Source organism: Sylvia atricapilla, chromosome 10 (genome assembly GCF_009819655.1).
Source record: "Sylvia atricapilla isolate bSylAtr1 chromosome 10, bSylAtr1.pri, whole genome shotgun sequence".
In the NCBI taxonomy this organism is placed as follows: domain Eukaryota; kingdom Metazoa; phylum Chordata; class Aves; order Passeriformes; family Sylviidae; genus Sylvia; species Sylvia atricapilla.
Genome location: NC_089149.1, coordinates 1,693,444 through 1,708,711, shown reverse-complemented (window position 1 = coordinate 1,708,711; position 15,268 = coordinate 1,693,444). Strand labels below are relative to the sequence as shown.

The following is a 15,268-nucleotide window of genomic DNA, read 5'->3' as shown; positions in this document are numbered from 1 at the left end:
TGCACAAAAGGGATGTGTTTCCACAAAGAATACAGGGATTTATTTTAGACTCATGGCAGAGGCTGGTTAGAGCCTGGCAAAAACCTTCACTTGACTTTTATATCATTACCTCCTCGTTAATAATTCTAATTAAACTAAGTTTCCCTATAAATGTGTGATACAACCACAGAAATCTAAGCAAAGAAACAAAATACTGAAATTCATGTTTACTTTAGCTTGACTGAAACACGAACTTGAGCAATTACAAAGAGAAGGGGTTTTACTCTCTGATCTCTAGAAACACCTTAAAAAACGAGGTCTCAAACCAAGACAGGGAACTGAATCACAAACCCAAACCCATTCCTTCCTCTATTGCTGAAAGAGATTACTACAACTTTTATCTCTAATCCCTTCTCCACAAAACGTACCTTTTTTATAACCATCAAGGGCTTTTTCCATCTCCTTCTGTTTGGTTTTGTCTGGAGCAGCAGCAGCCACATTGGCTTCGAGTTCTTTGATTCGGTTTTTGAGATCAATTTCTTGCTCAGAAAATCCCTGCAGAGAACACAAAACTGGGCTGGAATCCTGTCCTTGGAAACTCCTTGACAGGAGGCAGGCCTGTGTGGGGCTGAGGCTGGGAAGGGCTCAGGAATTCTCACCTGGATACTGGCTGTGTATTTCTCCGAGGTGTTCCTCATTTCCCGAATGTCCTGCTGCAGTTTCCTTATGGCTTCCTCAAGCTGGGATTTCTCCTCCTCACACTGCACGACTCTCTTGGAATCCTTCTGCAGCTGGGATTCCATTTTGCTGATCTACACAGAATGAGAGGATTATTTACTGGTGTCACCACAACAAAACCAAGCCAGGGCTCATCCCTGTGCTCAACAGCTCTTAAAACACAGGAGAAAGTGGAGTGAAAACTTCAGCTTGGGGGAGTGTGAGTGCTGGGAATATCAGCTCTGCCAGTGAGGAACAAGAGGAGCAGCTCCAGATTAAAACCTGAATGGAATTCAGAAGGAAAAGCAAACTGTGTCCTGCTCTGCCAAGAAGGTGTCCAATCTATCAAAGGGAGCACTGTTAATTCAGTAATGGGCTGGGCTGTGAACAAACACAGAACCCCAGAATCCCTGAGGCTGGAAAAGCCCTCCAGGAGCACAGAGGCCTGTGCCTGGTCACCACCTTGTCCCCAGCCCAGAGCAGTGACTGTCACCTCCAGGAGCAGGGACTCCAAACCTCCCCGGGCAGCCCCTGCCAAAGACAACCCTTTTATCCCTGATGCACTTCCAAGCATTGTAACCTCTGCTAACATTGGGAATTTTGGCTTTGTGACCCTTTGTAATTATCTTCCATCTCAGATTGCTCTTGCTCACACTGCTTTGAAAGGCACACGTGTGTCAGAACTGCCCAAATGAAGGAATTCTGCTGGAATTCCATTTCCATGAGGTACTCACCTCTTCTTCTGAGATATCCATCACAACTGAGGAGCCCATTCTGCCCTTCATGACTTTTCCTCCCCCAGTCATGGCTCCTACAGAAAAAAGGATGAGAAGAGGTCAGAGAACTCCTTGGGCTTTGGTATCACCCACAAAGTGCATCCAATGAAGCTCCAGTTGGGGTACAGTACCTGATGTCTCAATGATCTGTCCTTGCAGGGTTACCACCCTCCACCTCTTCTCCTTTTGGAATGCTATTCTGGTGCCTTCCTCCAGGTTTTTGACCACCAGAGTGTCCCTGAGAGCGAAGTAGAAGGCCAGGCGAATCTTGGGGTCCTCCACTTTCACCACGTCAAAGAGCCGTGGAGTGTTCTCAGGAGTTGGGATTTTCTGCATTTTCTTTTCCCAGACAGCCATCTACAGCCACAAAGGAAATCAAGGAATGAATCTTTGGGATAAACGTTGAGGTCATTCTGTTATTCTGTGGGATGTTAAGGCTTTAAAACTAATGTAATTAGACTGCAATTAACAGCAAAATGATTTGTTTTCTCACCTTGTCCAGGGCTATAAAGGTGGCAACTCCAATGCCTTTAGCCTTCAGGAAGTTCACACAGGCCTGGGCAGTGTCAATGGTGTCCACAACAATGTAATCCAAGGCTCCACAGCACGAGGAAATGGCCACGTCATACTTGTCATCGATGGCTCCCAGGTCTCCCTGAGGGTTGAGGGGCAAACACTGATTAATTGGCACCTGAGCTGCTCTTTGAGCTCTGTCCCAGTAAATCCATCAATGTGCTTTTTAAAATCTGAATAAACTGATTTTTCTGAAGCAGAGAAAATTCTCCTTGGATAAAAAACTGCAGAATACAGAACCAGCACTTTCACAATTACACCGATGTGCAACAGGAATGAAAAACTCGGCTCTGAATTTTCAGAACTTTAAACCAATGTTGCTTGGGAAGAACTGAAAAATATCTGATTTTATAGCAAGTCCGCAGGATTTACAGCTCTGCTCTTTAAATTCCTAATGCCAGTGAAGTGAGAGATCCATCTCCAAATTCCCTAATGCCAGGGAAGTGAGGCATCCTTCACCAAATTCCTAATGCCAGGGATGTGAGGCATCCCTCACCAAATCCCTAATGCCAGGGAAGTGAAGAATCCCTCTCCAAATTCTCTAATGGCAGGGAAATGAAGAATCCCTCTCCAAATTCCCTAATGGCAGGGAAGTGAGGCATCCCACACTTTGTCACAGGAACACCACTCAGCTCCTCCAAAGTTCAACACTAAAATTCTAACAGCCTTCTAAAACTTACCAGCCTCCCATAGAGCCCAGGAATATTCCCACATTTCTTCTGCTGGAGCAGAGCCTCGAGCACTTTTCCTCGGCTGCGACTTTGTGCTAAAGAACTTTTGGCTTCTTCTACTTTTCGGCGCAGGTCTCTCACGAGATCCCTGGTCCCAGATTGTTCCCTTCCCAGCTTCTCCAGAGCAGTCTCTTTCTGGGGGTTCAAAGACATTGGCTCAGCCTCCCCAAATCTGCTGGATTCAGGGAGTCTGCAATGCATGGCTTTGTTCTTTGGGGAATGATTGAGGAGCAAGAAATGGAATTCGAAGAATGGTTTGGGTTGGGAGGGACATTAAAGCCCATCCAGTGTCACCCCTGTCCCACTGTTCCAGGCTGCTCCAAGCCCCAAAGTCCAGCCTGGCCTTGGACACACTCAGGGATCCAGGGGCAGCCACAGCTGCTCTGGGAAACTGTTCCAGGGCCTCAGCACCCTGAAGGCGGCTCAGGATTGCAAACACATCTCAGTGTGATATTAAACCCATTCCCTTGCAGGGATATGTAGGATTTAAGTCAACACTGGCTTAACAAAGCAAGTCTGAAATGCAGTATTTGCTCCAGCAGCAAAGTGAGTATTAGAAAACAGCTTTTCAATGTTGTTTTAGAGGAGATGGGTCATGGTTTATTTTCACCACAATTACTGCCAAAGAGATGAGTGGGCCTTTGGTTTGTGCGTGACTCAGAATGAAATGGGAAAGTGAAGTCTCACCTCCTTGAGCTGCTGCTCAGCCTGGGGCAATTTCCCTGCAATGTCTCTGATGGCAGCTTTCCTTTCCTTCAGGGTGGTGGAGGTGCTCCCCAGGGCCTCCTGAGCCTGGCTGAGCCAAGCCACAGCAGAGTTGTACTTGCTCAGGTAGAGCTCCAGCTCTGACTGTGCAATCTCCATCCTGGAGCAGGCCTCGGTCACCTCCTTGCTGAACTCCATCAGCTCCTTCTCCTTGCCCTGCAGAGACACCCAGGGACAGCTCAGCCCCTCAGCTGGGCAAAGGGAACAGGAATGAGATGTGCTTTTCCAGCCCTGGCAGCAGGAAACGCTTCTGTTCTCTGGGAGAAGCAGCATTTCTTCGTTAATTAGCGTTAATGACTTAACAAGGCTTTTCCTAATTATAAAGAACTTCAGGGAGTTATCACAGAGCATTTCCATACATTGTATTGTTTTCTGAAAGGTGGGAGGAGCCCTACACACTGAACTAAATTACAGCTCAAATCCACGTTTTCAAGGACAGAAAAACACCCTGCAAACTTAGAGAATAAATTTTCAGCCTCCAGGTACTGAACATCACCATCACCAATAACCAAATGTTAAATAGCTGCCCATTAATTCACAGACAGTGTGGGAAAGGTTGGGAACAGATCATTCCAGAATATCTTTATTTTTTTAAGTAACACCATTGGCCTAAATGTTTTGGTGGCAGAAAATCAGAGTGCATTATTTTTACTAAATCTATGATCAAGCTACCTGATAATGCTTAAGCACTCAAAAAGCAGCCAAGGGTTTAGCTGCAATTATTAATTTCAGATTAACTTCCCACCGAGGCTCCTCTGAACTACCACAAGGAATTGTCAATAAATGGCATTTTACAAGTGCCTGCTGCTTTTTTTTTTTTTTTTTTTTTTTTTTTTTTTGAGAAGAGTGAAGTCCAAACCTCTTTTTCCTTCTGAATTTCCTTGGTCTCCTCCTGCAGGCTGGCCAGGATCTGCCTGAGCTTGGCCTCCTCCTTGTCCTTGGCCTTTCCCAGCAGCTCCTTCTTGGCCGTGGCGTCCTCGATGGCTTTGGTGCTCGTGGAGGGGACGTTCCTCAGCTCCTCCACCTGCACCAGGAAAGGACTTTGGAGGCTCCTCTCCCACTGGGACAGCAATTCCTGAATCCCTCCTCCAGCCAAAGGATCCCAAGAGCCCCCAGTGACCAAGTGTGGGTGACCCAGATCCATCCATTCATGGAGTCGTCATCAGCAAACAAAACCTCTGACTGATTTAATGACTGAAAATATCTGATTAAAACGATTTAAACCCCGTTTTCCCACTTTTTGGTGCCCTTCCCATTTTCTCCCACAATTAGTTGCACTTGTTTTCCAAGCCAATCCAGCTGATCCACCTCCTTACCTTTTCCTTGTCCTTTTGAAGCTGCTTCTCCAGTTTTTTAGCCTTGCTCTTGGCATGTTTGAGGTTCTCCCTCACTTTCACATCCTGCAAATCCAACTGAGTGAATTCTTCTTTCTTTTCCTCGATGAACTTTGTGATTTTCTTGTGTTTCCTGAAGGAATAAAGAAAAAAACCAGAATGATTTCATACAGCAGAAAAATAAGGCTTATTAAGCTTGGTTTAATAACATGAAGAATTTAAACTAATATTACTCAGGTTTTCTGATAAACAACATCCAATATTCACTATATTCCCAGTATTTTCCCTGGGAAAACGATGTTCCATCAAAAAAAGATCAACTACTCAAGCAATACTAAACATATTTTCAGAAATTTTCTTTTTTTCTTGACAGAACTGAGAATTCCCATCTCTCCCCAGTAATTCCCTGAGGATGAGCAGGTCAATATTGCAGCTGGACTGGGGATCAGCACCCAGGCAAAGCAATTTTAAGAAACACAATTTATACATAAATGATTCATGAGGAAACCAGGGAAAAAAATCCCAAATCCATGTCCCTAAGCATTAGGGTTGTAAATCTACAAGATATTTTTTAATTTTTTTTGTACAGTCAATATAAAGAAATATTTAAAATCCGTTAAAAACACGAGACATTTTCTTCTTGTAATTGTGAATCTTACCCAGAACCAAATCAAACCAATGTGAATTTTCTTTAATTTATTTTTGTGCTTTAAATTTATTTTTGTGCATTAATTTAAATGCTTCTTTGTGTATTTAGATGTACCAGAAGTGACTCTGCTCATCAGATCATTTAATTTTTTGGTGGGAAACATGTAAAACATGGTATTACACATCCCTAATGTACTCACTTCTCAAGTTCTTTCAAAGCTTTATTCTTGGTTTTTGTTTCCTCTGCAAGTTTACTGCTTTTCTCATTAATACTTTTAGTTTCTTCACTAATTTTCTCTTTCTGCATTTCCAGGTCCTTTATTCTTTTCTTTAGGTCGTGGCTAGGAAAAGAAAACAACAATAAATCCTCACTTTTCTCCATCTGTACAATGAATGTCTACTTCCAATTCTCAGTGTAACAAGAGAATTATGTAAAGCACCAAAAACAATAATAATTTGCAATTAGAAATGGAAAATATTTCTAATTAGAGATACTGAAGCAAAGTTTAACAGCAGCCCCACCTCATTAAAGCCAAGCCAAAGCTTGAGAATGACTTACATGTAATACTGACAGAGCTGATTCTTTTCCTTAAATATTTGGTTTTCCAAGGAAAGGAACTCAATGGCTTTATTCTTGTCCTCCTCCAAGGCATCCTTTTCTTTCTCCACTATTTTAACTCGATTTAACTGGAGAAAACAGAGGGGTAGAGCTGAGGCAGGACCAGCACTACAGGAGAAAACCATGAGGAGAAAATTCCAACCCCTTTGTAGGACATGAATCCTTTGGGAAAATGGTATCAGGAATTACCTCTGCAAGGAATTTTATGGTTCTTTACCTCAACCTCCTGCCTGAGCATTTTTAATTTAATTCCTAAAACTACAGGTGTTGTTTAAAACAAGTCTGGCTCAGGATTTACCTCTGCAAGGCAATTTTATAATTTTATGGTAATTTCCTTCATCTCAACCTTCTGACTGGCCATTTTAAATTTAATTCCTACAGCTACAGGTGTTTACCTATAAAACAAGCCTGCCATAGGAATTACCTCTGCAAGGCATTTTATGGTTATTTCCTTCACCTCAACCTCCTGACTGGCTATTTCTAATATAATTCCTACAATTACAGGTGTTATTTACCTATAAAACAAGTCTACTGTTGGAATTACCTCTGCAAGGCATTTTTATGGTGATTTATCTCCACCTTCTCAGTGGCCATTTTTAATTGAATTCCTACTACAGGTGTTGTTTTACCTTTAAAATAAGTCTGCCATAGGAATTACCTCTACAAGGTAATGTTATGATGATTTCCTTTACCTCAACCTCCTGACTGGCCATTTTTAATTGAATTCCTACAACTACAGGTGTTGTTTTATCTTTAAAATAAGTCTGCCATAGGAATTACCTCTGCAAGGCAATTTTATGGCGATTTCCTTTATCTCAAACTTTTGAGTGGCTGCTCTTAATTCCTACAACTACAGGTGTTAACCTAGAAAATAAGTCTGCCACAGAAACCACCTCTGGAAGGAAATTTTACTGCGATTTCCTTTATCTCCACCTCCTGACTGGCTCTTTTTACTGGAATTCCTGCAACTACAGGTGTTGTTTAAAACAGAGTCTGGCACAGGATTTACCACTGGCCACGTCAAGGAAAAGGAGCTTTGCTTTCAGAGCTTTTTTGAGTCCCTTTAGCAGTCCATAAAGGGTCCCAAAAGGAGGCTGAGGGCAGGAGCTGTGTGTGTTTGGAGCTCTGGAGGCTCACCGTCTCCCCGCGGCGCTCGTTGAGCAGCTCCACCCGGCGGCACAGGGTGTGGATGGGCTCCTTGAGCCGCGCAGAGCCGATCAAATCCTCCAGGTATTCCAGCATCCCCTCGTCGTGCTCCGTCTGCCCCTTGGGCTTCATCATGGCAATCTGCTCCACCTCCCCCTTGGGAAACAAAAAGTCAGGCGGTTCTTTTCTTAATTTTTTTTTTTTTGGGGGGGATGGGGGAAGTATTCTGGAAAAAAAATAATCTATGGAATGAGAATGAGACGTTATAGAAAAAGAATAAAAGAAGGCAGCGATTCAATTATTAATTGGATTATTCCAATTCTAAAATTATTCCAACTGGAGTATCACAGAATCATTAAGGTTGAAAAGGATTTCCTTCCAAGATCAAGTCCACCTTCACATTTATTTGGGATGATAAAGTCAGAATGAAATTTCCTCTCCATTTCTCCATTTCCTCTACCCTTCAGGTCTGACCACTCCTTTATTCTCTAAAGATTCAAAATGTGTTTCCCAAAGCTAAAAAAAATAATATAATAAAGCAGGCCCTTGGCAAGAGAGTTTAATCAGGACTGAAGTCCCTGAAAGGTCTCTTTAGAAACAGAAAGTCCATAAAATCCTGGCTGATGGATGAACTGGAATTGCAATTCATTTAATTGAGGCCTCCTTGGTGGAGAAGGAAAAGGATTCTTTAGGTAGGAGGCTTCCTTTGTGTCATCTCCCTTTTTGTACTGCATTAATTTTAAGTGATTTAGCTGGTATTAAAAATAATTTGAATTTTCAAAAATAAGATTCAGAAAGGATTAAACAGAGCCTGTGACAAGGACAGTTTGGATTACTGCTGCAGGTGTGACAAGACAAAAAACCCCAACTCAACTCTTATTTTTATTTCTTGCACATCTCAAAAAGCAAAACAATCAGTTTGTGAATAACTGCTGCTGGATTGTACAAAACCCCAATTACCCCATTTGCTCCCTTGCCACAAAAGTGTGGGTTCTCTCCCCAAAAACTGCCTGTCAGCTCCTGGGGGAGGAAACTCTGCAACCTCCTCAGTTATTCTGGGCTTGTCAGAAGGATTTCTCCTTCTTGCATTAAAGCATTTCCTCTGTTTACATCCACGAGAAAACAATCACAGGAAAGATTTTAACTCAGTGCTGAGCAGGACTGAGAGGTTTTTTACACTGGGTTTACAGCCCCCACGTTCAGTGGTGGAAATCACAAAGCCACCTTGGATTTAACAAGGAAAAATGGCAATTATGGGCAAGCAAAAAATGAATCCAATTTTTATTATTTGGCTAAATATAATTAACCACCTCTAAGAAAGATGATGATGCAGTTGTGGGGTTTCTCTGTAGCTTACTAATGTGAGTTCTTCAATTATTTTCTTAGTGAGGGTAAAAATAAGCATATTGCTAAGTTATTGATTAGATAATAAGAATATTAGGTATTATACAATACTTACACCATTTATAAGTTAATATATTAAGAGATCTGTCTAGTTCAAGCCAGATTTAAGAAACAAAAGGGTTCCAGAAAAAAAATCAAAATAATTTTTTCCAGAAAAGAAATTAAAGGTTTCCTTAAATTGATAAAGGAGAGTGAAAAGGTTGTACCTGTTTTTCTTGACAATGATTAACACAGCAAACAGATTTTCCAATTGCTAAAACTCAATTTAAGTGTTTCCTAATTAATTACCAGTGCTCATTACTTGATCCATTCTTTGAATGACGAATTTAAAAGCCCCAAACCTCTTTGCTCTTTGTGAATTTTGAAGCAGCCCGACACTGTGAAAGTGAAACCAAGGCGGGGCAGGCAGACATTTGTTGAGCAATGAGGGGAAAAGGAGCTCGGGCAGCTCCTCCGAGCTGCCACCTCCAGCTTTGCCAAGGCTGCCACCAGAACCTCTGGAATTCTGCAATTCCTTCCCTCAGTTGTCTCCCTGTGGCTCAGGGATTCAGGACAAGGAGCAAAGTGGAAAATCAAAAAGGAAATGGAGGCTCTGCTCAGATAATCAAAATGGAGTCAACACCCGACCATGGGTGATGCCAACAAGGGACCAAACGTCCACACAAGGGAAAAAATTCCTCAATAAACCAGCCTTGGATCTGTCCTGGAGAAGCTCCAGGGTGACTGAACTGTGACCTCCCAGTGCCTGAAGGAGCTTCAGGAAAGATGGAGAGACTGTTTAAAGGGCTGCAGAGACAGGACACAGGGAATGGCTCCCAGTGCCAGAGGGCAGGGCTGGATGGGGTTTTGGGAAGGAATTGTCCCTGGGAGGGTAGGGAGAGACTGGGCTGGAATTCCCAGAGAAGCTGTGGCTGTCCCTGGATCCCTGGCAGTGTCCCAGGCCAGGCTGGACGCTGGAGCTTGGAGCAAGCTGCGGTAGCCAAGGGGTCCCTGTCATGGCAGGGGTGGGGCTGGATGGGACTGAAGGTCCTTTCCCACCCAAACCATCCTGGGATTCCATGTTTCCTTTGGGAAGGTTCTACACTCAGCTCTAAATGGAATTACAGACCCAATCTCAGCTCCTGCAGCGTGTAAAACCTTCCACATCCAGGTGGATCCACTGGGATGCAGATCCAGCACGAGCTGGAAGTGGCCAACTCCAGCTCTGTACCCTGCACACACATCCCAGCACCAATTCCCACAGAATTCCTCAGGGAACAACCACGGGGAATCCCAGGCACCACCTCATCTGGGGAGACATTTCCAAACAACGAACTGAGCCCTGGGACAAATCAGGACAAACCTGCTTGGGGACCAGGCTGTACAATAAGGGAAAAGCCCTTCTCAGCTGCAAGTGGCTCCTTTGGTGAAAAGCACCAGGAATAAATTGCTGCCATTTGGAGCCTGTGCTTCTTTGCACTGCTGTGATGTGTAAGATACATCCTCAATTTAATTTTCTATTGTACCTAAGTAAAGAGGAAAAGGTGAAAAGAAGTTTCAGGACTGGCAACTCCAGCAGCAGTTTAAAATTCTGAATCTGCCCACAAGCACCGTTCTCTGTAAAAGCAGGAAAACAGCTGATCCTCTCAGCACAGCTCCAACCTGAGTTCATCCCGTTTTCTGGCACATATGGATTGGAATTTTAAACAAGCTCGTCTAACTGCCCGATAAAGGGAAAGTCTGACCCACTCCTGAGGCTCCTCCTGCAACTGTGCTCTAGAAACAAGATCCTGCAGAGGCAATTCTCATTTGCTGAGCTCTGTTCCAGAACCTTCCTCCTTCTCTTTGGGTCTGGTTTCCCAAAGCTGTGGAGTGTGAGTGGCACCAAGTGCTGATCCCAGCAGGGCCAGGACCCAGCCCCAGGGGGGTAACTGGGATTGTGGGTCGCTTTTGGGCTCCAGCCACCACATCCTAAATTTCCATCCTAAAATTCTCCTGTGGAAGAGACAGGGATGGCAGAAAGAGTCTGGTATTGAAAAATTACTGACAGCAACCTGAGAACTCTTCATGAAGAACAAGTAACACTTTTTGGGCTGGAAGGGGACTTTAAGGACACTTTTCACTATCCCAGGATGTCTTGGACACTTCCAGGATCCAGGGGCAGCCAGAGCTCCTCTGGGAATTCCTTCCCAATATCCCATCCATCCCTGCCCTTAGGGAGGAGTTTTTTTCTGGAGAACCCAGGGAGATGTTTGCTTTTATTAATTATTGTTTCCTCTTTTCATCGCGGAGTATTTGGGATAAAGCTTTGGGAAGGCAGCACCTTGAGCAGCCCGAGTTTTGTCTAAACTGCCACTGCAGCACCCCCAGAGCCCTTTGGCAACATCCCACACAATAATTATGGCACCAAGGAGACAAAAACACTTCTCCAGGATTTCGGATTCCCAATTTCTGCTGTCTTAAGCTCAGCTTTTAAAAAGCTGAGAACCTTGGGAGGGTTTAGAATTCAGCAGCTGGGAATGCACCGTGCTCTGGGAAGTTTGGGTGGTTTTGGAGGGGAATTTTGTGGTGGTTCAGGTTTTGGGGTTTTTTTCTCTCCATCACTAATCAGAAGTGGAGCAATGTGACATCTGCTTGAAGTGAAAATCACAGTTGTGCTCAGCAGAAATGGCTTTAGAGAAAGTATTTCCTGGAAAATGTAACACTGTGGATCAGGAAAACCTTCCCTGCTCAGGGACAGGTCAAAATATAGAAATTTGTTTCCAAATCCCATTAAATCACCAGAAAATTTAATGTATGACAACTGTGACTATGACACTTGGTATTTTTAAGAATATTTAGTAAAGACAATTTTTTTAAAATTCAGAGTAATATTTTAGCAATTTCACTGTAGCAGCAGTATATTTTTACAACAGAAAAGCTTTTAAGGGTTTTTAAACCCCCATAAAAGGAAATTATTTTTTATTGAGACCAACATCTTTGAGTCTCAGCAAAACTTTACAGTAATTAAACCATAACACCTGCTCCAGCACAATTCCAATTATCCTGTAACTTCCTATTTAACAGTACTAATACTTTTATATTGGAACTTCACTATCTGCAGAATTTGCTTTCGAAATCAAATTATTACATACATCAGTTGGCATTTTTATGGTATGACATAAATGAAATGGAATTCATATCTGAATGCAGTGATTAGAACATAATTTAATTTATCAGGCATCACGAGATGAAGGGATATTTGTGATGAAATAGTACCATAAATGTATGGGTAATTACAATTTCATGTAAAACCCACCTTAACTCACACTTTTGTGGAGGATTAGAGCAGCCAGAGCTATTTGTGTGTCCAAATGTCAAAAGACCCCATCTTCACTCAAATAACACCCCAATTTCAATTATTTCCTTAACTTTTTACCATGGGATTGGAGACAAAAGTGACCAGCACAGGGCAAAGTTCTCTTAATTCAAAGCCAAGTTATATTTTACTCTTTCAATGTTTCAATTCTCTCCAACACTGAAGCAAATGGAAATGAAGAGATTTTGTAAGAGGTTCTCCAGAAGCTGAAAACTTCTCAGCATCACAAGGGGCAAAGGCAGAGTGACACAGGGAAGGAAAATCCCATTAAAACATCTGGACTGTTTATTATAAAGCTGGTTTTTCTAGAGACTGAAAAGAGGAAAAAAATCCAAGGCTAATTCCTGCTTTTCCTTTGGTTTTTTTTATCCCACTCCTGCACACAAGAGCAGAACCAGCACAAAGTTACTGCACCAATTCACTTGCCACAACCTGAAACTGCAGCAAAAGCCAAGGAGGAGGAAAATTTTGAGCAAAAGCAGCCTGGATGTTGTGGAATTTTATCTTCTCACTGCATTTTTACTTCCTGGCTGGTTTGTGCCAGCACTTTCTTGATAAAAAGGCACCAAAAGTGCATTTTTTTTCCCTACAAAAAAAGGCAGCAAAATGAGACAAGGGTCTCCCTTTGCCTGTCTGCAGCTTCTACTAATTTCACCCTCTCCCAGATTTCCATTTTTTAATATTTCTTTTATGTGCTCACACTTGGCTTTGAGGGTTTTTTTTCCCCCACTTTACCACAATGGTAACTGTCATTTTTAAGCAAGGGTACAGTAAAGAATGGCAAAAAAATAAATCCTAAAATTCTGTATCTTCAATTGATTTCTTTATTTTATCCCATCTCACAAAGCTTTGCCCATGAATTCCAATTCTGTGGATGCTGGAATAGGTATGGAGAGAGCAAATATCCCAAAATTTCATTATTCTCCTGCTGTGAAACAGCTTTTGGGATTTTTTTCCTGCAATTCCATGTCATTTTTACTATTATTTAATGCTTGCAGTCCTATCTGATTTTTACCCTTCAATTTTACCACATGGTGAATATAGAGGAGGAGGAGAAAAAAAAAAGGCACCAAAAAAATTCTTCCTTTCCAGGAAAACTCAGCGGGAAATAAAATCAAATAAAAAAATAAATGTACAAATAAAAAAAATCTACAATGTCACCACGGGCCAGAGATGAGGAAAATCTCAGATTGAGCCTTTCTAGAGCATCCAGCTGTTTGCACAAAACTACAATTCTGCATTCAGTTTAGAAATTTTAAGGACAATTCTGTGTTTAATGTAAGAGCACAAAGTGAGTGCAAATCCAGAGACACTTTGGAATTTAAGCCAGGAAGTGGCAAAGCCAATCTGCAATGTTTGATTTATTATTGGTGTGTTCTAAAGAAACTATTCAATTATCACTCCTTTTCTCCTCCCATTTTCCCATGTTTTTCTGCAGGATTTCTTACAGGAACAAGTCTCTCTTCACCCCCACTGCTGGCAGCACTGGGTTTTTTATAATTCCATTTATAATCCCATTTATAGCCTCAGCTCCAATGGCCCACCAGGAGCTCAGGCCTCAACAACTGGGAATTTCTGGTTTCTCTCCCTCATTTCCTCCACACCTTGTTTCCACACAGGAGAAGGTGAAAAACCTGAATTTCCTTCCTGGCAACCTCATCTTGTCACAGGGTAAAACTGAGCTCCAAATCAGGTACAAAATACACCAAATAAAATCCCTGCACTTGTTTAGACCTAAGATTACAGGAGAATTTTTTTTTTAATTAAGTCTATCAAATATATTCCAATAAAATACCACTGTAATTAGGACAAAACTGACTTAAACCAGTTCTAATTTGTTTGGCAGATTCTGAAATAAATTCTAATCAATGTAGAAGTTTGCTGCTGGAAATACAGAATGAATTCTGCAATATTCATGTGCTGCCTGGGGGGAGGGTCACCTGGGCACCTCCATTTGGCTTTTCCACCCTTTTTGGTGACTCTGCTTCTCACCTTTGCCCATCCCAAATCCCAAATATTCCCCCCCTGCACTTCCAAACCTGATATAACTCCAGTACTCCCATTTTTTTTCCTCCTCATTCCTTAGAGAAAAGCAAGGCAGGAAGAAGAGGCTGAGATATTTTTTTTTTAACCTTTCAGAGGATTCACTGCAGAGAACAGCATAAATACTTACTGAGTTTGGCCAGAGCAGGGTTCCAAGGCTTTCAGTGAAAGCTACATTATTTTATTTGTTGTTCTTTACACCTCTCCAAGTTCCTGGAAGGTGTGCAAGACAGAAAAGTAGCAGCAAGGTGCCAGATTTTCCCCCAAATTATTCTTTTTTTTTTTTTTTTTTTTTTAAGTGACAAAATGCAACTTTTTTTCCTGCTGCAGTTTCAGGCTGTGGCAAGCTGATTCAAAAGGCAAAGTATTTGTGATCATTTTCAATAATAATTCTGATAATAATGCAAAAAGAATTGCCTATTGCTGAGGTATTAAAAGCACAGGGCAATTGATGAGAAACATGCACTGTGGAGTGTTGGAGTTCAGGATCCCAGGAGTGACAAACTCCTCCTGTTCTGTGCTGGCAACATCCCATTGAAACCAGAACAATTTTAAAACCAGATTTATTTCAATTTGCAAGTTCAGGCACAGAATTTGTAATTTCTCCTCAAACTACTCAATTACTCTTAAACATTTTCTGTTTTCCCACAGGTGGGTTTTTTTGTGTTTTTTTTTTGTGATGTTGTTCACAGAAAGTCAGCAGCAGTTTGATTTGACTATTTTCAGTTTGGCATCAGCAGAAATACTTAGATCAAAACTCAGCTTTCAAATTTTACCCTAAAAAGCACTAAAATCAGCAGAAAACCACTGCAAAATAGGGGGTGAAAGGGGGAAAAGCAAGCAAAAAAAAAAGCCCCTGAAGCAGTCTTCTAAAAAGCAAATATTTTCCATTGAGTAATGGCAATTATGTGAGCAAGATAAAATCAAAGCTCTAAAGGTGTTGTTACTACATGTAGGACACGTTCTCCTACAACATTTCTTTAGCAGTGACAGCAAATGTCCTGTCACACACCCAAAGCAGCACTGGATAATCCTGAATTAATATTTCCCCCTGAACTCTGGAGTGCAAATGAAATGTTTTAGTTACACCCTATTGATAAGAGTTAAAAATCAGAGATTTGTAACTTATCTTAAATGATAAATACTTGGTTAAAAGTAGTTTAATTAAAGTCTTAGTTTTGTTGTTAAAAAAATGG

General features: G+C 41.8%; 1 protein-coding gene across 3 annotated transcripts in view; it reads right to left on the bottom strand.

The window, feature by feature from the left end:
* SMC4 (structural maintenance of chromosomes 4) overlaps positions 1–15,268 on the bottom strand; it is a 29,646-nt gene that overhangs the window by 5,529 nt on the left and 8,849 nt on the right. For all 3 annotated transcript variants that reach the window (XM_066325682.1, XM_066325684.1, XM_066325683.1), the window contains exons 6-17: positions 7,280–7,444; positions 6,083–6,210; positions 5,724–5,864; positions 4,858–5,008; positions 4,401–4,565; positions 3,464–3,697; positions 2,726–2,911; positions 1,966–2,127; positions 1,604–1,829; positions 1,431–1,507; positions 639–791; positions 408–534 (exon numbers count right to left, since the gene is read on the bottom strand). In XM_066325682.1, coding sequence (XP_066181779.1) covers positions 408–534; positions 639–791; positions 1,431–1,507; positions 1,604–1,829; positions 1,966–2,127; positions 2,726–2,911; positions 3,464–3,697; positions 4,401–4,565; positions 4,858–5,008; positions 5,724–5,864; positions 6,083–6,210; positions 7,280–7,444 — 1,915 coding nt within the window. The remainder of the gene's footprint in view (positions 1–407; positions 535–638; positions 792–1,430; positions 1,508–1,603; positions 1,830–1,965; positions 2,128–2,725; positions 2,912–3,463; positions 3,698–4,400; positions 4,566–4,857; positions 5,009–5,723; positions 5,865–6,082; positions 6,211–7,279; positions 7,445–15,268) is intronic.